The 26,374-nt window shown below is 34.9% G+C and overlaps 1 protein-coding gene across 1 annotated transcript; it reads left to right on the top strand.

Annotated features, from left to right (window-relative positions):
* The first annotated feature begins 5,815 nt into the window (after nt 1-5,815).
* On the top strand, nt 5,816-8,452 carry LOC131062578 (pentatricopeptide repeat-containing protein At3g12770). Its single transcript, XM_057996272.2, has one exon. The coding sequence runs from the start codon at nt 5,816-5,818 to the stop codon at nt 8,450-8,452; it is 2,637 nt and encodes an 878-aa protein (XP_057852255.2).
* Nucleotides 8,453-26,374: the final 17,922 nt, after the last annotated feature.

Below are 26,374 nucleotides of genomic sequence, written 5' to 3'. Positions count from 1 at the left end.
TATGAGGAGACTTTTGCTCTGGTAGCTAGACTTGAAGCTGTTAGACTATTGCTTGCATATACTGCTTATAAAGTTTTCAAAGTGTATCAGATGGATATCAAATTTGCCTTTTTGAATGGTGATCTTGAGGAAGAAGTCTACATTGAGCAACCTGATGGATTTTCATTATTAGATGATGGAGACATGGTGTGAAAATTGAAGAAAGCTCTTTATGGATTGAAACAAGCCCTTAGAGCCTAGTATGCTAGATTGGATAAGTATTTGCTGAAATTGGGATTTAATAAAGGGACTATTGATAGTAATTTGTACTTTAAGATTAAGAATGTAACATCTTAATTGTTGAAGTCTTTGTTGATGCTATTATCTTTGGAGGAGATGATGAATTAAGCATGAAGTTTGCTAGTGATATGCAAAAAGAATTTGAGATGTCTATGGTAGGAGAGATGAAATTTTTCTTAGGTTTGCAGATTTCACAGACTAGAAAAGGTATTTTTATATCTCAAACTAAATATGTGAAGGAATTGTTGAAGAAGTTTGGGTTAGATGACTCCAAACCGGTTGGAACTCCTATGGTGACTGGTTGCAAATTGTCTACAAATGATGAATCTTCGAAAGATAATCAGTATTTATATAGATCTATGGTTGGTGGATTGCTATATCTTACTCAGACTAGGCCTGACATTATGCATGTTGTGTGCATGGCTTCTAGATATCAAGCTGATCCAAAAGAGAGTCATGTAATTGTTGTGAAGAGGATATCCAGATATTTGAAGGGAATTATGGATTAGGGTTTGTGGTAATCGAGGAATGATGATTTCATGTTATGTGCTTACACTGATGTTGATTGGGTTGGTGATGTTGATAACCAGAAGAGTACCTCCAGTGGTGCATTCTTTTTGGGAAGGAAATTGATTTCATGGGCTAGTAAGAAACAAGATTTAGTATCCTTATCTACTGTTGAAGTTCAGTACATTCATGTTGCTGGTAGCTACACTTAGGTAGTTTGGATGAAGCAAATGTTGAAGGATATCAGAGTTATCTATGATGAACCTACTGCCATATATTGTGATAATTCCAATGCTATCAATATGTCAAAGAATCCGGTATAACATTCAAAGACTAAACATGTGTCAATAAAATATCATTTTTTGAGAGAAAAAGTCAGTGAAGAGGAAGTCAAGTTGGAGTATGTATCTACAAAGGAACAAATTGCTGATATTTTCACTAAGCCTTTGCCTGTAGATACATTTGTCTATTTGAGAGACAAGTTAGGGTATCTACCCCTCCTAATGAGAATTAGATGCATTGAGTTGCATCAATCCAATGGATCTCATAGCCTTATCTTTCTATTTGGATTGATGAGTTGATGCTGCTACTGAGCCGAAGTAGTTAGTGAGTGTTTCAGGTGATCAATTGTGAGTTTATCCTAAGGGGGAGATTGTCCTTCTTAGAGGATGTGTTTTGGGGGAGAGAAGTATAATCTGTATTATGTCTTTGGCATTGCTGTCAAAGGGGGAGAGAAGCATGTGAAAAACTGTCTTATCTGCTTGATCTTAGGGGGAGTTTGCTGGAGATGTTTTTCTTTCTTTGCATTGATTATTTTTCAAATTCATATGTTGCCATCAATGCCAAAGTGGGAGGTTGTTGGACATTATTGTCATTGATGTCAACACATTCCTACTCTCGTGCTTGCAAATTGGTTTATTGGGATCATGGTTTGGTGTATGGAATATTTCTAGTATCATTATATTCTTCTGTATTGATTTTGGTGATCCAGAAAGCTTAATTGATCATATCAGATGATTTGGTTTTGCAGTTTGTTTATTTGATCAGTGCTTTGCAGAGTTTAGTATTTCCTTCGATATATTCCAGTGTGATCAAATCTTGAGCTGAGATTTTGGGAGATTGTTTGGTATGGTCTTGTGTATCTTCATTTCAGATGGTTTGTGATTTGGTGCTCCGCAAGTTATCTTTTTGTCATGACAGTTGCTGTTGTTTGAGTATTCTTGAGGTTCAGATGTTGATCGATGAAGATTTGATAAGTGGTGTTGGTATAGCTATTACTGATGATTCTAACGTGCTTGCTAGTATTTCCTAAGTATGTCCTATTTGTTTTGATGATCCACATTGATCATTGTGCATGTTCTTGGTTATTTTGTTGAATCGATAATGCTCTTCATGTTATATGGTTTTCTTGGTGGTGTAGCGTGTTGCGGTTGATCTTGGCGTGATTCTCGGTGGAGTTGAGTATTTGGATATTTGGTTTAGGACCATGTTATGTCATGTATATCATTATATTGGTCTGGTGGTCAATCTTTGTATCGTGTGATGTAATTTTGTAATTATGAGTTAAGGGTTTAGCCGACCTTGTTGTTAAGGTTGATGATTTGTATAAATAGGTGATATTGTCATGTAATTTAGGTGTCATGGTTGTGTCTACATTATCAGAGAGTGATGTATGTGTGAACAAGTGATTCATCCTTCAACATTGTGATTGAGCAGAGATTGGTGTTGCAGAGAAGACATTGTGCTTAACCAAAATTGTCATCAAGCATTTGGAGATGATATTCTTTCAATTCATTCCTTTTGGATTGTAGTCTGAATCTTGTTGTAAGTCAGCGAGACTTCCCTTAGGGTTGTAACCTTCCGGGTCATTATCTTTTGAGAAGTGAGCTCTAGGCAATGTGCCTAAATGCTGATGCATTCCCCATTATAATATTTTCACATACTACTGCAGAGTATCATCTTATTGTGGGTAGGTTCCCATCATGGTTTTTCCCTTAATCGGGTTTTCCACGTCAAAATTTTGGTGTTGTGTGTTGAGCTATTTATATGCTTATCTTTGTTGTTGCTATAGTTTATTAGATCTATATTTGTGATTGAGTTTGTAGATCCAGTAGAAAACTGATTCACGCCCTCCCCCCCCACACCCCCTCTCAATTTTCTTGTTGTTGCCAAACAACTTGTTCCTATTATCATCATATCCATTTTTATGTTTGAGGTTGGCATTATAGAAAAAATGAAATTGGGTCATTTTTACAATGTGTAAATGATCCTTGTGCTTGTTCATTTGATTGATGATTTTTTGAATTCTGTTTGTCTTGGGTGTTTGAGCATTAAAGAGATAGGTGTGATAGGTTGTATGTAATTTGTTTTCTTTTAATTTGTCTTGATTTTTGGAAGAGTTTGATGTGTTAGGTATAGGAGAAAGGCATGGAGGCTATGTGCTCTCTTTTTTTTGTCATAATCTTTGAAATTGATATAATGTATGGAATTGATATAATGTTTTTGATTATTTTAGTAATCATACGAATGTGTTCTTATCAATGTCAATGTTGACATTACGTATTTAAAATGAAATAAGATTTGTCCTTTTATAAAATACCTTAGCATGCTTAAACATTTGATGCTCAAATTGACAAATAATAACTAATTGAAAAAGACTTGACTTGAACCTAAACTTAAATTCAACTTTGCAAGTTTTAGAGTTCAAACCACATTGTAAATTTGGAACATTTGCAAATTTTGTACTTAGGTGTTCTACTTAAAATAAGAAATGAGATATTGAAAATTGAATTTGAATTCTTAAGACATATAAAATCAAGTTTAATCAAGACTTTAAGGCAATTAGTAACTGTAGCTAGGAATTCGGAAATCATCACAAGCAAATCAATACTAATCTAGCTCAATCACGAAAACTAAAATGCAATGATCTATCCTAAACACACTCAATAAAGACATGAAAGTGAAACATTCAATATTGAAAACAAAGCAAACCAAATGCAGATCTGAATGTCTCGTTCATGCGGCTCCATTGTCCTTCTTTCTTCTTCAAATAGCCTTTGTTTGTGGATCTCACCTTCAAGTGCATAAACCTAATGTGAAAGCAAGATTGACATTGGCACAAGAATACTCAAAGCGTGATTGATTCGACAAAGTGATTTGAAAAAGGTGATTATTAGCTGGGATTGAAGAAATTCATCCAATTTATAGATAAATCGGAGAAATATCAAATTAGCATGATATTAATATTAGAGGCAATTGATTTCAAAAATGGCACAATTGAGTGGAAAGAGGAAGGTTATGACACCTTCTATGTCATGAATTATGACATATTGCCAATGCAAAGGTTAGAGAACTAGAATCTTATGACATCTTGCTATGCCAAAAGTATGACGTATGAGAAATTCATGCTTCCACCGAAGCACAAAAAAAGGGAGAAACTAGATAGAAATTAATTAGGTGGAAATTAAATTTGGCAAATTAGAAAATTAGGAAATTAGGAATTAGGAAATTTAGAAATTTAGGAAATGATGAAATTAGAAAATTAGAAATTGATGAAATTAGGAATTAAGTGAATTAATTAACAATTTTTCATTCATCAATTAATTCACACAAAGAGAGAGAATTAATTAACCAATTAAATAAATATTTAATTGTGACAAGAAGACTTAGGATAAATAAATGAATTATTTAACCTAGAAAAAAAATGCCAAACAAGATTAAATGAATAAATCATAAAACCTTAGAAGATGAAATAGAAATGCAAGGACGACAATTAGGTCTTGACAAAAGATAATTAATGTCGATTCGATTTGATCATGATTTTGAATTGATAAACAATTTGATTGATAAATGCGCCAATTGATGAGGAACAATGACTAATTGATCCAAATTGACATGATTAAGAAGACGACGACGATCGATGATAAATCGATCTCAAAATGACAAAGTTGACAAGAAGACAAAGATCGATGACAAAATAGATTGCAAAACGACAAGATTGAAAATGACCACGATCGATGACGAAATCGATCGCAAGATGACAAGATTGAAAATGATCACGATTGATGACAAATCGATCGCAAGACGATAAGATTGAAAAGAGGACAAAACCCTAATTAGGATTGACGATGTCCAAAATGATGACAAATGAGCATGCACATTGATGCAACAGGATAAGATTGACCAAAATCATGATTGAAGATTGTTGTCGACAAGACCAAATTCGAAGGCGAGATGAATGAAGAATGCAGAAGAATGACTCGATGATCGCACATGATAAAGACCAAGTGCGTGACATAGGAGAAATGTTAATGCGACGCAAAAACCTAAAATGAGGCAATGCGCAAATGTTAAAGTATGATTCCACAAGCGTTGACCTTTTTTAGACGTCTACAGTAACTTTTATAAAAAAAATATACCACTTGAAGCAATCAAATTGGTTTGTAGATGAAGTTGGTTCTGAATAAGCTTATAAAAATCAGGGCTTGCTAAGTGCAAGGCTAAATGAGACAAAGATTATGCCCTATATGATTTTGGTAGAACGGATATCCCGAGTCCTAAACTTGCAGCTGAAGAGGTTTTAACCTAAGACTTGTATTCCAAATCAAAATAAATAAATAAATAATATGATATTTTCCACCCGAAAATAATTTAAATTAAATTTAAAAATCAAAAACTTAAGGTGAAAGCTCAAGTTGATTAAATAGAACAGGAGTCATCTCGTGTAATCACCTGCAAACTTCGATGATAATGAAACATTCATTATGAATTCAATACGAACCAGTTTAATCTATAAACATATTCCGATTGGTTCAGGACAACCATTCTGCATATTTTAAAAAAGGCATTGATGACGCAGAAGTGGTTTAAAAGCCATAACGTGCTTGTGGTGTCAATCAGGCGTTAGATAACTTTTATCAGAGGTGGATTTCTTTTAATCTTGCTTGAAAATCATTCAGTTACATCTTAATAGACCATCACACAATTTCAAGGGAAAATGATAGTACATCTTTGATCCTTGACAGTGAATATGAACATGTTAAAATGGATAGCAACTCGTAGACAAATTCATAGCGCGGGTACATTCCAGTCCAAAACTTATGCGAGAGCCTGTGGGTGTGCCTGTGTATTGCAGAGGTGTAGCCACATGAAACAAGTAACCCACATTCACCCTCACATTGTTACCACCGGGCTTCACTACCACGTCTTTCTTGTTACCATGTATGTGCTCTACAGAGGTTTCCAAAATGCACACCTACTTGTTGACGAAATACCCCAACCAAATGTGGATGTTCGGCCATGGAATTCCATGATTAGAGAATATGCGAGGAGCGGGCGGGGGCAGGAAGCCATTGCTGTTTATCATGAAATGCGAATACAAGTTATTCCCAACAAACAGACTTTTGTGTTTGTTCTCGAGGCATGTGGTCTGCAAGAGGGAAAATGCATCCATTCTCACATCCACAACTATGGTTTGCAGTGGGATCTTTTCGTGGCTACTGCTCTTGTGGGCATGTATGCAAAATGTGGTGTTATTGAGACAGCACGCCAAGTGTTTGACAGAATTCCCGTAAGAGAAAGAGATGTAATTGCTTGGAATGCTATGATTGCAGCACACGGAAAGCATGGGAACGTGGATGAGATATTGAGTCTTGTAAGGCGCGTGCCCAATCCCACCTCCGTCACCATCATTACTTTACTTTCTGCATTTGTGGATGCAGGCTTTCTGAAACATGGCAAGCTCATTCATGGGTATATTATTAGAGTTGGTTTTCGTACAGAGGTTTCTGTCATGAATGCCCTAATAGACATGTATGCTAAATTAGGCTGCATACAGACTGCTTTACAGATGTTTGACAAACTCTCGGAGAAAGCAAAAGATGTGGTGTCGTGGAGCTCGATGATTGCTGGATTTACCCAAATTGGGCAGCCACGAGAGGCCTTGACTCTGTTTTTTCGGATGCAGCAAACAGCTATACAACCTAACCATGTCACTTTACTCAATATTCTCCCAGCCTGTGCTGCTTTGGGAGCATTGCAACATATCCATTCCTATATTAGAAAACATGGATTCAAATTAGATGATGGTTCTCTTGGAAGTGCACTTCTAACTATGTATGCCAAGTGCGGGAGAATAGATCTTGCTTGGAAAGTTTTTGATACATTATTGAAAAAAGAACCAGTGACTTGGAATGCCATGATTGCAGGATACATACAGAATGGGTTTGTTGAGGAGCCCTTGGTTCTTTTCCATCAAATGCAACTGGCTGGTGCGAAACCTGATGGAGTCACTCTGCTCGGTATACTCCCGGCATGTTCTCTACAACAAGGTCAGTGTATCCACGGCTACTCAATCACAAGAGGATTCGATTCACTTACTTGTGTGTGTAATGCTGTTATAGACATGTACGTTAAATGCGGTTGTCTAGAGAGTGCACGCCAGCTGTTTGACCGAATGTCTAAAAGAGATCTAGTATCATGGAACACTGTTATTGCTGGTTATGCTCAGAATGGAGACTTGAACGAATTCTTGGTCCTCTTTCATAGATTGTCACCAGGAGGCGTGATGCCAAATGTTGTTACTCTTGTGAGTATTCTCCCAGTATGTGGAGATCTAAAAGCTCTAGTAGAGGGTAAGGGCATTCATTGTTACATAATTAAAAAGGGATTTGATGTAGATGTATGTGTCATGACAGCCCTTGTAGCTATGTATGCAAAATGTGGGGATACAGAGACTGCTCGCCAATTATTTGACAAGATGTCTAGAAGAGATTTGGTGTCATGGAATGCGCTAATGTCTGGTTATGTCCAAAATGGACATGCTGGTGACGCTTTGACACTCTTTAATCAACTTCAAGCGGCAAACGTGAAACCAGACTCGGCCACTGTGGTAATTGTGCTCTCAGCGTGTGCTCACTTAGGAGCTCTACAATATGGAGAGGGGATCCATGCCTACATAATACGAAGTGGACTTGAGTTGCATGTTTCTGTGGGAACTGCTATCATAGACATGTATGGCAAATGTGGGTGTGTGGACTTTTCATTTAAATTGTTTGAAAAAATGTGCAGTAGAGATGCAGCCTCATGGAATGCAATGATTGCTGCCTACGGGATGAATGGTTATGGGGAGAATGCCCTTGCTCTCTTTTCGCAGATGCAACAGGTAGGCCCAATGCCTAACCACATTACTTTTATTTGTGTTTTGTCTGCATGCGCTCACTCTGGCCTTGTGAATGAGGGTTGGCAATACTTTGACTGCATGAGGCATAATTATTGTATCACTCCAAGGATTGAGCATTATGCATGCATGGTGGATCTTCTTGGCCGTGTTGGGCTTCTTAATGAAGCACACAAGTTCATCATAAACATGCCTTTAGAGCCTAGTGTTAGTGTGTGGGGTGCCTTGCTCTTTGCCTGCAGAATTCATTGCAATATCGAGCTTGGTGAACATGTGGCAAAGTTACTCCTTGAGTTAGATTCTCAGAATTCTGGAGCTTATTTATTGCTCTCAAGTATCTATTCCACAACTGGAAGATGGGATGATGCAACCAAGTTGAAATCAATGATAAAAGAGAAGGGGTTGGTGAAGAGTCCTGGATGCAGCTGGATAGCTATTAAGGGTAGGGTACATTTATTCTTAGCAGGAGAAAAATCATATCAACATTGAGAAGAAATACATGCAATGTTGGAGAATCTAGCCTGTTAGTTTTGTACCTAACAATAATTGTTTTGAGTGTAAAGCTTCTGGAAAAAGTTGTAAATGTTTAGTTTGCATCAACATTTTGGATCATATTCCTTGATCCATCATCAAGATGAACAACAAATGTTTTGGATGATGCAGATGAGAGGCAAGGGATATTCCCTTTGCAACAATCGATTATGGCGAAAATCAGCCATGGCACGTTCCCCTCAAAGGACTTAATGATAATCATGAATCTCCATTGGTTAACTGTGCCATTGCATCTTCATGTTATTTTAAAAATATCAATAATTGTAAGTGGTGCAACTCATTTTCATCATTTCAAAGATGGGCTGTGTGCTTGTAGAGGTTGTTACTGGTAGATGAAATGAGAACTATGGAGAACACTATGCAGTACTGGTTCCTTGAATACTAGTTACCCTTTATTAGTGGCAGGGAGTGAGAAGCCATTTCCTCTCTGATACATCGGATGTAGCAATAAACTTCTGCGGCCAGTTCAGAAATCTTGGATGACAAAGTGCTTATGATAGAGTGACTAATTGCACAAAGTATTACTGTAAGCTAAAGACTTGAATTAACTAGTTATAACATATAATCGTATCTTGTAGCTATACATTTGGGGAAAGTTTAGCCATAACTCCAGCATATGATGATAGATCCTGGAGAAGATCACATTGTTGTTTTTTGAAAGCCATGAGGAGAGGAGAAGCCAAGCAAGCAAACAAATTCATCAACGACAAATCAACCATTATATTAGTGCACAAAGAAAATCATTATTTGATGATAGTCCACTACTCTTAAGCTTTTTGTAGTTTATCTGCTTCCACCTCTTCAATTATTAAAATCCAGTCACCCTCCAAATAAAAAACTTGATTTTGAGGGCAATATGATGGGAACAAAACTTTTCTTTCTGTATTGAAGAAGATTTGAACTTAGCACCTTTTAGGTGCCTACAACATGGGCTTTGTCATTAAACCAAATATCTTTTGACAATGGGAACAAAACTTGTCTTGATGATGCTACCACCAATGTCCTTTAAGATTTTAGGTTTAGTGTTCTTAGACTTAAAAAAGAATACAAATCTATTTTTAACTAGAGCTGTTCACAACTTATAAAAGAAGTGGGTAATCTAGGGAAAAAAATCTAAACTTAAAAGAGGAGCCCACCAACCCACATTAAAAGGCTTATGAATATGCTAGCCCATGCTCTAATGCAATTATGAAAAGAGGAAGAGAAAATCCCTTGTTTGTAGAAAATCCTTCTAGCCTTGAAGGCTTTAATTTGGACCCCAGTTATGGAGGATTTACCCCTTGAACCCACTTTATATCAATGCCCTTGGATTTTGAGAGGTTGTTGCCTCCAAACATTGTTGGTAGCTTTGCCCCCAAACCTTGTTATTATTTTAAAAAGCATATTTCATTGGTCATTGTAAAAGTAGATGATCAAGAAATCATATGAGAATAATATGTGTACATCGTTCAAATTGTAATACAACATTCAAAAAAAAAATAGAGTTTATTTTGATACTAGATTGAAATGATAATTTCAATTTGTAGTAACCATTTGTAACATTGCATTTGAATTATAATTTTTAATCAATCACTATTACGTAAACTTTTCCCATGTCCTTGATCCTATGAAAATGGTGTATGGATGCAAAAGACATGGAAAGCAATGCAAATAATATTGAGCAATCCATATGAAAAAGTTAGACAAGGTAGGGAAAATTGTAAAGTTAGAAAATTGAATTGTGAAAATAAAAATACTATTATTACACATTTAGGATTATATACATAGTATTACAATGACTAACACATTCTATTTTTTTTAACAAAGAACTCACTTATTATAAACATGATTTTATTATATATTCTTTTGGTGTGTGTATGTGTGACCTCCTTAGGGTGACACAATTCATAAGATTTCCTCTTATTGAAGTGCTTGCCATGATTCTACTGAAGTAGTTTTATAATTAACATATCAAAATAAATTAAAATAACCTAATTTTTCAATTTTTTTTTTTTAACTTGGGCTTAGATCATTTTTTTATAGAAAAAATCTCTAAGAAACTTGTTGATTTTTATTTTTAACTTGGGCTTAGATCATTTTTTAAGAAAAAATCTCTAAGAGACTTCTTGTTTTTTAGCCTTGAGATTAAATTTTGTGGAAACCCTAGTGTTGCAATGATTTATTCGTATTTGCTCCAAATGACCTCAAATCAAGATTGTATCAAATTCAATATATCTTTGATCAACCCTTTAGAAATTAGAAAAAAGATAATTGATTTGCCACCTTGAAAGTGAATTTGGTGGAAAATCTAATTTTGCAATAACTCCTTCAAATCTACTCCAAATAATCTCGAATATGGACTATAATAGCTTTAATATGGCCTCAAATACCCTCCAAAAATCCTGATATTTTTTGCCAAATTGAGAGATATGCACTTCACAATTCAATCTCTTGAGTGAAAAAATAGCCTTCATTCTTGCCCTTTAACTGTTAAGATCATGCTTTAATGTCACCTGTAATGAAATTAACTTGTACATGAGAATAATATAGTAGGAAATATGTTGCAAATACTTGATAATAATAGCTTGTGGCAACCTTGTTGCCTAACCATTTTTATGTGACTTGATTGTCTTTGTTAAGATGGCTTCAATCTTTGTGTTTATAATATCAACATATCCATTTAATTGTGGATGACGAGGAGTTGACTTGTTATGTCTAATCTCATATTCCTAGACCAAATGAGCAATCATATCTAATGTAAAATGTTACCCTTGATATGTGACTCCCTCTTTAAGCACTCCATATTTTGTGAAGATTTCCTCATGTGAGAATGTTGCTACTTCTCTATCTTTAGCAAACTACAAGCCTTAAATTCTACCCACTTAGTTAATTAATCAATAATAGTAGTCTATACTCATTATTGGAAGTTGGTTCTATTGGTCCAATGAAGTCAAGGCCCCACTTATCAAATGGTGCAATTACCAATTGTGGGTGCAGGGGCATTTCATCACTTCTTGTAGGTCTACCCATCCTTTAACAACAATCTCATCTTCTTGTATATTGTGTTGCATCTTTATGCAGTATTGGCCAATAATATATCGTATTGGGGATCTTAAGGGTTGTTCTTTTGGCTGCAAAGTACTCTCCACAAGGCTCATCATGATAGGTCTTAAGAATATCATAAACTTCAATCTTCCCTTATGCATCTGCACATAACATTATCAAGTCATGTGTAACCACCCATGAATATGGAAAGCTATGTTCAACCAAATGATGCCTTTCTCATGGTGACAAATGTGGGGTGTCTTGCCTACAAATAAATAGTTTTCCATGTTTGCATATCAAGGTGAGTGCATTCAAAGCAAACATGCGTTCAAGAAAAGAGTCATCCATAATTACTTCTTTTGTTCTAATATTTAGCCCAGAGAGAAAATTGGCTACCACATTTGCTTTACCTAGTTTATCTACAATAGTGATATCAAATTCTTCTAGCAACAAACCAACTAATAAAACATCCACTAACCACCAGTTTGTTCATTAAGTGTCAAATTCGTGTATGATGTGTATAAAAAAAGAATGATTGGTAATATAGTGTCAAAATTTGTTAATGGCATAGACTGCAGTTAGCATCTCCTTTTCCATAATAATGTAATTAAATTTAGTAGCTTACAAATTTTTACTTATACAGTAAATAACATACTCCAAATTTCCTTCTTTCTTTGCCTGAAACAACTCCTATAGAGAAGTCAAAAGCATCTATATAAATTCGAAAGGAATTGTCCAATTAGGTCCTCTCAAAACATGACATGACCTCCATATTATAAAATTACAAATTACATGAAATAACATGATCATACAATCATTTAAGCATAAATTAAAGTGACATGCTCAAACATAATAGAATAGAGACATATTATTAGATCATGATATAATGTCTGAATACATAAGCCTAAAGATTAGTCAAATCAAAAGGAAATTATTTCCTTTACAAGAGACCATGAGGTTGAATATAATGAGGACATAAAGTACATACCTGAACAATCCTAATGGGAACTCTTGACTCATGATCTCCACATGAGAACATTGTCAAAGCAATTTACCACCCAACCTTGAAGCACCATGTTTCCCCAAAATTCTTTCACTAAAGAATACCCGACCCTGCACTAGGATGCCTAGCAATCCAAATCTGGCAGGATTGATGGCATCTGATGCATTATGATATATTTACATTCTAGATGCTAATGTAACTATATCATGATATGGTAGAGAGAATGAAAGATAATGATCGAATTAGCAAGCATATACCAAAATATTGATCAAACAAGCTTTTGCCAAATCATCTTTATCATTGTTTTCTAGCATATTGATTTAGGTTCGATATCTACCCTTCTTTGTTCCTTCATATGACACTTGTTTGACCTCAAATTAAACTCATTAAAAACACAAGAATGCAGTTATGCATATATATTGATATTTGGCACTAACATGTACATTAATTCAAGCATATTATTCCAAAATTGCACAACCGTATATGAATTTTTTAATGAATCATAACACAATTGTTAGCAAGATTTTAAAACTTATTCATAGTAAGAGAAATTCATAACTACATATCAAGAGTCCTTAATAATGTTAAGATGGCTTAATTAAAGAAAAATTAAAATCCAATTTAAATATATACAAGGAAGAAATCTTTTGTAATTGGTGTAGTTGTCATTGATAAAATGAATGTGTGTATTTTCTTTTGGAGATATAAGAGTTAATGTGAAGTTTATGAAGTGTGCAAAGTCCATATGACAAATTCATATTTGAGCTTCAAAGAGGAATCCACTATCAGTATTTGATATGCTTCTTCTATAATAGTTCACCTAATGTAATTCTTTGTAATGTTGTGATATTGTATCTTGTCTTGGAGAAGTGGTTTTCGGTTTGCGAGTCATTGTTTTTGCCCTAGGGCAATGTGTCTTAGTATGCAAATCCACATGGCATTGAGCTTCCTTGGCAATGTGCCTAAACATAAATATTGTGGGTTGATCCTTATTGTGGTTTTCACCCTCATAGGGTTTTCACCCTCATAGGGTTTTCACCCTCATAGGGTTTTCCATGTAAAAATATTGATGTCTTTGTATGGTGAATGCATGGTTATGTTCTTTATTTTTCTATAGATTTAAATTTAATGTTTTAAGAGTTAATGAATGGACGAATTTTAGTTTATGCTGATTCACCCCCTCAGCATCCGATGTGTAATAACCAATGTTAAGAAATAAGATTTACATTTAATTAATTAGTTTGTAGTTAGGTTAGTTAAAAAGTTCATTACCATGCAGAAGACTCTATAAAACCATTTGAAAAAAAATGTAAAAAGAAATCTTTTTAGAAATATCAATTTATCATTTTTATTTATTTTTGGTTGGAAATGTGATTTAGCATTTCCAATACATTTTTGTTGTAGCAATTCTAACATTGGTATTGGAGAAAATAGATTACGTGCTTGTGAATTAAGAGCATTATCTTTTTTAACCTCTGATTGATAAAGTTTCATACTATGGATTAGTGTGAAGTTTCTGAAGTTACAAATCAATGCACAAACATTTGTCAAGCGCTACATTGAAGATTTGATAAAAAAAATTTAACCAAGTTTTACAAAAAGGCATTGAATTTCGTTAATAAAAGATGGTGTCGAAAGTAGGTACAAATGTCAAATATATGAATAATATCTTTTTTTTGGTTAGGCACAAAACCTCACTTTGGAATGATTTTGGACTCGATTTACCTTGTTCAATTCTACACAACTATATACTCTTAGGTTTTGCATTTGTGTGATATTGAACAAAAATTCGTGAGAGCTTGCCAATTGATATATGCATTGAATGCTTAGTTACTTGATGGAAGAATCATGAACTTTTCTTCTATTTTGAGATAGACATAGGCTACCAAGTTAAATAAATAAAATATGGAAGAGCTCAATAGTGCCAATATTTATTATGTCTTTATCTATAGGTAGTGTTGGATAATCAAACATTTGCCCAAAATAGGAAGTTTAGGTTGATACTGATGTAGAGTAGGAACATTTTCTCAAACAAGAGGAGTTTGGGTTAATGTGATGCAAAGTTGGATAATCAGACCATTTTCCCAGACTAGGAAGTTTAGGTTAGTACTGATACAATTGTTATCCTTGTTTTCTTCTTCATAATGTAAACTTTAAGGAGCGTTGTTAGGAAATAAGGTTTACATTTAATAAATTAGCTTGTAGTTAGGTTAGTTGGGAAGTTCATTCCTATAAATCAATTTATTATATACGGAAAAATAAGACTTTATTAAGTCATTTAAAAAACAATGTAAAAAAAAAAATCTTTTTAAAAATATCAATATATCATTTTACACTTTTTTTTTCAAATGTGATTTACTATTTCTAATACTTTTTTGTTGTACCAATTCTAACAAAAAGATCATGATTGATATGCATGAGATCGTAAAACTAGAGACATGGTCTTTAGGATCACCATGATTGATAGGCATGCACAAAATAACCATATTGAAGATGCTTCAAGTTAATTTGAGAAAAAGTTATCATATAAACAAAATTATCTAAAATCTAATATAGGCATAACATATCTATACCTAAATCGACATGGAAATCAAAAGTGTAGAGAATACAATATTACCTTTAATGCAATGATAGTGTCATTTATCTCAAAGGTACCTCGAATAAAATATTTCTCCCTTCGTCCCTTGATCTCTTTTGTCTCCTCTTTTTTCTTAGGCTTCATCGCTTTTATGATACTTTGTGAGAAATCACTTAAATTTTGTTCATAGTTTTTTATCCTTTTTCCTTGGAAAATATATCATGTTTTGCTTAATGTGAACAAGTAGATGTAAGTTCATCCAAGAATATTTGTTCCCCCTATTTTTATCGAGTTTCATTCAATCTCAAGACCTCTTTCCATGATATTTCTCTCAGTATGGCCACCACTGTTCCCTACATGTATTCTCTTTAAATTTAGCCTCCATTTAATTTGAAACCCCACTACCTAATTGTAACTGAAATATTTTATAGAAGATTCTTTGAATTTAAATTTCAAATGTAACTTTATTGAAAATAAATTCATTTTAAAATATCAAATATATATTACATTTAAAATAATTAAATAAAATATAAAATTTACAAAATTATTGAGAATCATAACAAAAAAGGGGTCTTTGTGAGACATGTTTTAATATCCTCAAAGGTATCTAGGTAGAAGGGGGTCCATTCAAATTGTGATTTAGAGGCTAGCGTAGGTAACATATTATGCAATAGACAATTCAAAAATGCTAGGCATTGGTCTTGTTAGAGGTCCATTCCATAAGAGTTTTGTATAATGGTAGAAATAATTTCATCCTCATCTTCAATATTCACCATTGGGATTCATTCAATGGTCAATTCAAATTGTGATTCAGAGGCTGATATAGGTAACATATTATGCAATGGGCAATTCAAACATGCTAGGCATTGGTCTTATTGTGGATCCATTCCATAAGAGTTCTTTATAATGCTAGAAATAATTTAATTCTCATCTTGAATATTCACCATTGGTATTCGTTCAATGGTCATCAATGTCTAGAGAGAGTATTGGTCCTCATCCTCCAAATTTGTCAAGATAGCCTACTCCAAGTTAGTATGAGGTTGTGTAGGTGGATAGAGGACCAATTTTTTTATTATATTTTTGTTGGAAACGATCACATTTCTATACCTACATCCTATAAAGGTATTTGTTGTGGCCAACCATGGTCATGTTAAGATTAATGGGTATCCACATAGGTTGGCCTTAGTCTATAGGACCATGAAGTTTGTTGGGTTTCCCATGAGTCAAATGTGATGACTAAATCTTCAATCATTCCTTGTAGTTTGATTGTTTATTAGTCTATCAGTTGTAAGACCTTGCATGTACACCTTAAATCCATTAGCGGAATATTTTTTATTATCTCTCTTGTCATCACATTTGTTACTTCTCTTAAATCAATTAGAGTGTTCTATCAATTTGTACATATACCACAAGACTATTAGGGTCTAAATATTTTGGGACTAGGTTACCCAACATGATATCAACTAACTATCTTATAATATGGATAGTTTGAGGGTCCTTTTGTTTTCTTCTTGGCTTCTTGAGGTATAATTTCCTTACAATTTTGGTGTAGATTGGCACATTTTTAATAACTTGGATTAAGAGTATTTTGACAGATATATTCTTCAATTAACTCATGAAGTCAAATTCAATCTCAAGACGAAACTTTTGAGTGGTCAAGGTTTCTAGGAAAGGTGATTCCTTGCCCATGATTTCTATTTGTGGCTTATTATATTCAGGTTGCTCATTTAGATGGTTATTAAATCCAATGGTTGGTTCCTCATAAAACTGTACTCTAATATGTGGAGATGATGGACCAACAACATTTTTTTCCTGAATGTAGGTGGACATCCCTAACCTCAATTACATAGGTTGGTTATTGAATAGGTTTATCAGCATAGGCCTATTGGACAAGCTTCTTGTTAGGATTTGGTGCAAGTTGAGTAGGCAGTTGAGGTTCTCTTGGTGGAGTTGGCACAAATCTAACTAGGTTTGTGTTAGGGTTTCAAGCAGATCCGAAGCAAATATGAACTAACAATTATATGCAAATTTAAATGCAAAAGATAAAGGAATAAAATAGGACACAGATAACACAAAGATTTAACGTGGTTCACCTAGAATGGGTTACGTCCACCATACACAACCGTCCAATCTTTCTTATTATCTAGCAAAAAAAAGTACATCAATATTCACAATGCCTTAAGCATCCCAATCGCTTATAACATACGTTTTTAGGGCACCAAACAAAGTCGGCCTTTTTAGGGTTTTATTACAATGTCGGTTTTCATCAACAAAAAACATCCAAATTTTTTTCCTCGGGGGTTGCCGCCCCCGAACCCCCGCCACAAGCTACTACCTGCATTCCCAGGGCCTAGCCCCAAACCTCGACGAGGATACGTACTGAGAGTACAGTACTTTACTGATCAGTTGCCACATATCAACAATCTCCCACTTGGAGACTAATTAGGCTCTACACCAAACAATCTTCCACTTGGAGACTAATACTAGACGACACCATTGTACTTGCAGCATCTGCTGGATAAAACACTTGGACTTGACTGGTATAAATTCCACAATTATCAATCAAGAAGACCAACATAAACTGATGAAGAAATTAGCTTCTCCTATGGAACTGCCTTCGTGAACATATCGACAGGATTCTCACTTGTGTGAATCTTCTCAAGCCGTAACTGACCCTCCTCCAAAACAGTCCGGATGAAGTGGTACCTGAGCTGCATGTGCTTTGTCCTTGAATGAAAAGTAGAGTTATTTGCAAGATGAATGACACTCTGGCTATCAGTATACAATGGGTGATCATCCTGTGTCTAACCCAATTCGTCCAGAAAACATTGTAACCAAATCATCTCTTTGCTGGCTTCTGTAGCAACAACATACTCAGCTTCAGTGGTTGAAAGTACAACAACCTTTTGCAACCTAGAAATCCAACTGACTAGAGTTCCCCCTATAGTAAAAACATACCATGTAGTACTCCTCCGTGAATCAATATCACCTGCCAGATCAGAGTCAACAAATCCACTCAGAGAAGCATTAGATTCTTTGAAACATAATGCCTTCGTAGTAGTTCCTTTCAAATACTGAAGAATCCATTTCACAGCATTCCAATGTTCCATACCCGAATTACTTATAAACCTTCTCACAACTCCCATTGCATGTGCAATATCTGGCTTTGTGCATACCATTGCATACATCAGACTGCCAACAACTGATGAATACGGGATGTTAGACATTTTATTTACCTCTTCCTGTGCCTTTGGGCACATCTCCTTAGTCAGTTTGAAATGACTAGCCAAAGGTGTACTAACTGCTTTTGCATCCTGCATGTTAAATATTTTCAACACCTTCTTTATATACTCACTTGGGGACAAATTCAAGGTTCTATTTTTCCTGTCCCGTGTACTCCTCATATCGAGAATTTGCTTAGCTGCACTCAAAATCCTTCATAGCAAATGACCTGGCTAATTTATGTTTAAGATCATTTATATGTTGCATGTTAGACCCAACAACAAGCATGTCATCAACATAAAGCAACATGATAATATAACTGCCATTATCCAATCTCTTAAAATATACACAATGATCAGAATGACATCTATGATAACCGTGTTCAACCATGAAACTATCAAATTTTAAATACCATTGTCGGGGTGCTTGCTTTAGGCCATACAAACTTTTCTTCAACTTGCACACCAAGTTCTTCTTACCTTTGACCTCATATCCCTGTGGTTGCAACATGTAAATTTCCTCCTCCAAATCTCCATGGAGAAAAGCTGTTTTGACATCTAATTGTTCAAGATGTAAATCATCTGCAGCCACAAGACTAAGTACAGTTCTAATTGAAGTCATTTTTACAACAGGAGAAAATATTTCATCATAATATATACCTTTTTTTAGTGCAAAACCTTTTACCACAAGTCTGGCCTTATATCTTTTCTGACCTCCTTCCTCCTCCTTCAACCTATAAACCCATTTTTTAGGCAAAGCTCTTTTTTTCTGCAGGTAAAGGGACTAAGTCCCAAGTCTTATTTTTCATCAAGGAGTCCATCTCCTCTTTCATGCCTAGCTCCCACTGTTGTTTGGCATCCACCTGCATTGCTTCTTCATATTCTTCTGGCTCACCAGAATCAGTTAATAAAATAGAAAACAAAGAAGGAGAAAATCTTTTAGGGGGTCTACTTAACCTTGTAGAACATCTAACACTTGTAGGAGTTTGTGGAACAATCTGTTGTTGCTGAGCATCAGGTACTTGTGGCATTTCATTTTTAGGAATCTCATCCAACACCATATATTCTTGTTTGTCATGTTCATGCTTCTTTTCCTGCATTTGTTCTTTATACATGACCTTCTCATTGAATATAACATCTCCACTTCTAATTATTTTCTTATTTTCAAAATCCCATAACCGATAGCCATATTCATCTATCCCATATCCAATGAAAGTACATCTCTAAGATTTAGCATCAAGCTTGGTTCTGTTTTCTTTATCAACATGGACAAAAGCTTCACAACCAAAGGTTTTCAGAAAGGAATAATTTACCTTTTTTCTAGTCCATGCTTCCTCTGGAATACCACCATCCAAAGGGGTTGAAGGTCCTCTATTTATCAAATAGACAACAGTATGTACAACATCTGCCCCAAAAAGTAAGGGCAATCCATCATGCAATCTCATGCTCCTCGCGCGTTCCATGATAGTCCTATTCATTCTCTCTGACACACCATTTTCCTGTGGAGTTCTTGGAACTGTCTTCTGCTTTCAAATCCCATTTAAGGAGCATTAATCTTCAAATGCTTTGCTGCAATACTCACCTCAATTATTCGATCTGAGGCACTTCAACTTTTTTTCTATCTCATTCTCAACCAAAGCTTTCCATTTCTGAAAAGTTTAAAAAACGTTTGATTTTTGTTTTAGGAAATATACCCATGTTTTTCTGGTTGAGTCATCAATAAAAATAACATAATAACAAGAGCCACCAAGAGATGATACTTGAGTCGGTCCCCATACATCTGAATGCACAAGTTCTAACTTCTCACTCTTCTTCTCTTTCCCAACCTTGAGAAATCTGACTCTTTTCTGTTTACTATAAACATAGTTTTCACACAACTCTAAATCAATCTTCTTTAGTCCTAGCAATAGATTTTTGGAGTGAAGGATTTTCATCCCTTTCTCACTCATGTGCCCAAGATTATGGTGCCACATTATCGAATCTGTTCTTGCAACATCTATTGTTGCTGTCCCTGCAGTAACTTTATCTGTAGCAGCGAAGGTAGAGTAAGTGTTACCAGTACACAGATATAATGTGCCTACCTTTGCACCTTTAGCTACTACTAATGATCCTTTAGTGACCTTCCAGATACTGTCTAAGAAGGTAACTATGCAACCTTCACTACCTAGTTGCCCTGCAGAAATTAAATTTCTTCTTAAATTAGGAACATGTCTTACCTCCTGCAGAAACTAGTCATTTCCATTCTGCAACTTAATCTTTATCTTTCCTTTTCGAACAATTTGACAAGGCTCATCATCACCCAAATATACCTATCCAAAATCACCTTGAACATAATCTAGAAAATATTTTCTATGGGGTGTAGCATGAAATGAAGCCCTAGAATCTATTACCCAGGAATCATTAACATTATCCAAACATAAGATTAAAGTATCTTGTAAAGTATTACTTGCAATATTAGCTTCCTTATTGTCATTTTCATTTTTGTCTCCTTTTTTTTTTGGAGACCAACAGTCTTTCTTTAGATGACCAGGCTTTCCACAGTACCAGCTATAGATGGAGGAAATGGGAAACTAAATCATGGATTTAGCTTCTTCCAACATCCAATAATGAGGTACCTGCAAAATACACACATGCAAAGCCAAAATAAATAAAGAAACACATGCATTAACATGAATTTGCCTCCATTGCTCTCCTATCAACCAAGGTCTTGTATTTTTAAGATTTTGCTCTCAGAGCATTGTGCATAAGAGGCTATGGTGAATGGAGATAATTTTAAAATAAAGATGTGTGATTGATCAAGAAAACGAAATGCAGGGATGCATGAAAGATCTCAAAAGATGCAAGCAATGAATTTTGAATGCAAAAGTTGTGGATGAGTGCTCAAATTGCAAAGATGGTGAAGAATGCAAATTGACATAAGTTCGACGCATAAAGATGAGATATCCAAATAAGAGAGAGGGGCTTGTTTAAATAGAATTTCTTCGGGCGAGTTCATGTTGTGGGATGAATATGGGATAATGCAAAATGAGTGGTATAGGGAAGATGAGTGGTAAATGGGAAATGGTAAGTGGGAAAGGGTAAGTGGTAGGACGGGATATTTAAGGGTTTTATTAAATAAATAGATAAATGTATATAAGGTGAATGCATGAAGGTATATAAATGAATATGATAAATGTTTTATTTAATAAATTTAATGGATAAATGGTAATATATTAATAATAATATAATAAAATATGGAAATTATGAATGATGAATTATGGAGAAATAATAGTGTAATAATAAGGACTCGCTCGATATTCAGAGAAATTTGGAATTAAATGCAGACAAATTAATGGAAATTTTTATGTGTCTACATTTTGCCCCTCTTTGAGACAATGCAGCGTGTCGCGTTGTTTCAAAGAAAATGATCAACTGATATATGCCCCAAAGGTGTCTTGGTAAGGATGATGATTGATTGGTTATGCCCCCTCGAGAGATTGATCGAACAGAATAATGGGGATTGATCTCTCGATAGATCACGTGAGAGAAGATTGGATGATTGATATTGCGCAAGTAATGAGATTGAGATGTACATTTGATGGAAATGTACAGTTGATGAGGTGTAACTGAACAACTGATGGAAATGAATAGTATAGATAGGTTGATAAGCTGATTAAGTTGATTGAGCTGATTAAGTTGATTGAGCTGATTAAGCTCATAGGGATGGATGCTAGCACAAGATAAGGTGATCCAATGATTGATTGATTGATTGATTCTAGAGGCATTGAGATGGCACGAAGCAAGTTGGTTGAAAAAGAGATTAAAGATTCAAAGACATGCATCAGTTGGATAAAGTGTTTGATCGATCTCACTGCAATAAGAAGAATGAAGAAGATGATGAAAAGGATAGATGAGGAGAAGGATGAGAAGAGAAAAGTGATGATTATGAAGAATGATGAGAAAGAGGATATGAAAGGTGATGAGAATTCTTGTGCTTTTTAAGTGCTTGTATCATCATCGAGCTTATTATAGTGAAAGGCAAAAAATATTTGGATATCAATTAGATCCAAATGAATCAGTCACACCAATTGCGTGAAAGAAAACATATCAGACAGTAAAGGAATGCCTTAGTGTGTATCAGACCAATATGTCCTTAATGATCTTAAGTGATCATGTCCTAAGACGTGTCGTCATATTCCTAAGGAACATCCCGCAAGCAGCAAACAAGTGAACATGCCCCATCCTCGCCTTTCTAGTCAAAGACATCCTGGAGATAAAATCTCTAGTTAGAGACATCCCGGAAAAGCTAAAAGACATGTCACCAAAAAGGAAAATAAAAAACAATAAAGACAAAATAAGCAAACAATATGTTTCATGTTGAATGATTTTTTTGTTCACAGTTGATGGGTTCGGGTGTATAAGTTGATCAGATGTTGTTCTGTTTGCTCACTCAATTTAAGTCTCGTCCTGTCATGAGTCCGTTGATGTTCCAAAGTTGCATGCTTGTCCGAAGTGTTTGTGTCGTTGCAATGTTTATCGCATGTTTTTAGGAGTTTTATGATTTTTAGGATTTTATGAATGTTTTAGTTTTTAGGGTTTTTTCAGGAGATTTTATAATTTTAAAGATTTTTTCAGGACATTTTATGATTTTTAAGATTTTTTTTTTCAGGACATTTTATGGTTTTAAAGATTTTTTTAAGGACATTTTATGATTTTTAAGATTTGTTCAGGACTTTTTATGATTTTTAAGATTTTTTCAGGACATTTTATGATTTTTAAAATTTTTTCAGGACATTTTATGATTTTTAAGATTTTTTTCAAGACATTTTATGATTTTAAAGATTTTTTTCAGGACATTTTATGATTTTTAAGATTGTTTCAGGACATTTTATGATTTTTAAGATTGTTTCAGGATATTTTATGATTTTTAAGATTATTTCAGGACATTTTATGATTTTAAAGATTTTTTCAGGACATTTTATGATTTTAAAGGTTTTTTCAGGACATTTTTTATTTTTAAGATTTTTTTTAGGGACATTTTATGATTTTTATGATTTTTTCAAGACTTTTTACGATTTTTATGATTTTTGAATATTTGCCCCTAGTGTCTAGCAAGGCAAAAGGGATTTTGAGTGGATGAATAAATGAACACGACATGAATGAATAAGTGAATGATGGAGAAAGCTTATGTGATTGTCAAGGACTATCTCATAATAGGGTAGCACGTTAATCCAAGCTCAAGGATTGGATATAGAAATATAAAGAAAGGGTATGGTGTAACTAATGTCATATGGTCCAAAGAAATGACCATGTCAAGAGGTTTGTTACATTTTATGTCCTTAGTTTGGATCAAGATCAAGGGATAGATTTGGCTAGGAGGTAGATAGGATACACAAGATCAAAGGGCGATAATGAAGGACAGGAGCTGAAGGGTGTGGATCAAGTACAATAAATACGATACACAAAGCCTGCAAAGGTCCTCAACCTTGTCAAGATCAAAGGTGGAAATAGGGATATGTATGAATATAGAGTGAATGCGGGATAATGGAGGATGAGGGATAATAGATGGACACACGCAGATGGAACTTGCCCCCAGTGAATAGTGCAAGAAAATAATGAATTACACATGACACCTGTTTGCCAGGTTTTCATCATGGTACTTGCCTAAGGTGCCTATTTGCCAGGTTTTCACCAATGGACGATTTTTTTTTTCTCTTTATTTTTTTTTTATTTTTCACTTTTTTTTGACTTTTTTTCTTTTCTTTTCTTTTTCTCTTATTTTTCATTTTTTTCTTTTTTTCTCATTTTGACTTCTTTCTTTCATTTTTTTTTTGACTTTTTAAAAACTATTGGAAGATGATGGATACTTGATAGGAGATATGACTCAGGAATCAAGTTGTTCTCTAGATAATATCCCTGAAAGATGTTCTATAATGATCCATGGCTATTGAAGGTATGCTCAAAGATGTCGATAGGGTGATGGTAAAGGGAGATGAAATGGATGATAAGACAAAAAGGTTATAAGGATTTATGCAAAGGATTGGATAAGAGGGATGGAAGGATAGAACATAGGTGTTGGATAATGGATGGGATGTTGGAAGAATCGTGCATGGTTGGATGGAAATACTGGCAAGATCAACATTGGCACGCACCTTGAGGGGTGGTGGGCTAGTGGAGGAATAGTAGATTTTGGAGTTTGTGATTTCGATGGAAAGGTTGATGTAGATTTTAGGACACAAGGAGCCAAAATGGATGAAGGAGGTGAAATAGGTTTTAGGATAGTGGATGTGGGAGAAGCTGGGGTAGCAAACTTGAATGCCAATTTTGATTTTTCTTTAGTGTGCAAGTCCTGTATGAGCGACTTGGGAATCCACATGGTTCTTGATTTTTCATTTTTTTGTGATACTTTAGAATGCATTTCCTTGATATAAGACTTGGGAAGCCATACACATTTTGACTTTTCTTCGTTCTTTATGGGCCTTTGTGGCATTTTGGAAATTTATTTCTTTTGTAGTCCCTTGGAATGCATTGCTTCTACAAGCACCTTAGGAACCCATATGATTTTTGAAATTTCTTTCTTTTGCTCAATGGGCCTTTGTGGCCTTTTGTATATCTCTTTTTCTTTTTGGATCACATTTTTCTTTGTTTTTACATGTCGATTAGATGGGATATGTTGATCCTTAAATGCATGTGGATTGTTTGACTCATGACTTTTATGCTTGGCATCCAAATTGCTTGGAGAAGGAAAAGAATGCGTAGATGGATAGGAATGATATGAAGGTATTTTGGATGGATGGAAGGTGCTTGAAGATGTGTGCCTTTGTTGATCTCACATAAGGGATGGAGGGATATAGGGACCTAAAATAGATGGAAGGAGGGAAGGGGAAGCTGGAGAAATGTAGGATTTATGAGGGATACTAACATCTTGAGAGTGAGCAATGTAGCCAGTATAATCAAGATTTTCTTTTATATCAGGGGGTTCTAATATACCTTGTTCATGAATGTCTAACCCTTTTCTTTGATAATGCATGCTTTGGAAGATCTTTTTAACAAAGGGTTTCTTTTTACTTTTGATGCTAGAGGCAAGTTCATTTTGAGGTGGAGGTGGCTTGCAAGGAATGATAGGATCATGTGAGGGCTTTATGGGCATGATGGACTCTTGAGGAAAACATGGAGAATTATGATAGGGGAATAAAGAGATACTTTGATCTTGACATGGAAGAGGACCATTGGATAGAGTAGGAAGGGTGTTTGACACTTCATTTTGAATAGGATCATTTGAAAAGGTGGAAGATGCATCATGATCTTGCTTAGGAAGTGGATTAGGAATAGGATTTCGAAGGATGCTTTGCTCTTGAGATGGAAGGGGATCATCTTGGAAGAAATAGAAAGGTACAAGGGGATCATCATGGGATTCTAGGGAGGTAGGATCTTTTTCAACCATTGCATGGGATTGGAGAGTTTTGGTGTCTTGATCTTGATTTATGATAGAACTCATTTCTTCATTTTTCAGATTATCCTCTTGACATGGAGCCACTTCTAAGGAAGGGGTAGTAATTTCAATATGCGATTCTTGGAAGGTGTTCATGTTTTCACATAATGGGGAGGCATTTTGGATGGGGCCTTCTAGAGTGGGTACGATTGGAATTGGAGTGCATGATGGTATAGGATCTAAGATATCTGAATCGTATAAAGGATTTGTATAAAAAAATGGATTAGCTTGGATTTGTACACTTGATAGCCCTTGAGGATCAATGTGGGAAGTTTCACCATTAGGTTCATTGTTTGAAGGAGATGGTATTGATTGTTGTTGAGAATTTTTAGGAGATGAAGGCATCATGGAAGAGATGGAGGCCACATATGGAGCCTTGCTAGACATAGGTGTATTATTTTGATCATGTTTGGTAATGACATCTAGTTTCTCCTTAGGTGAATCATTAGGATCTTCAATTTCAATGATACCATTATCAAGGAGGTCTTGAATCTTATGTTTTAATTCCATGCAATCTGAAGTCTTATGTTTGTTATGTCTATGATATTCACAATAATTGCTC

Source organism: Cryptomeria japonica, chromosome 6 (genome assembly GCF_030272615.1).
Source record: "Cryptomeria japonica chromosome 6, Sugi_1.0, whole genome shotgun sequence".
Lineage (NCBI taxonomy): Eukaryota > Viridiplantae > Streptophyta > Pinopsida > Cupressales > Cupressaceae > Cryptomeria > Cryptomeria japonica.
The sequence above is the reverse complement of the archived record's forward strand: the minus strand, read 5'-3'. Positions and strand labels throughout refer to the sequence as shown.

What these genes read in the sequence shown, in the direction of transcription:
- LOC131062578 (XM_057996272.2), top strand. Translation starts at nt 5,816, where the DNA reads ATGAACATGTTAAAATGGATAGCAACTCGTAGACAAATTCATAGCGCG.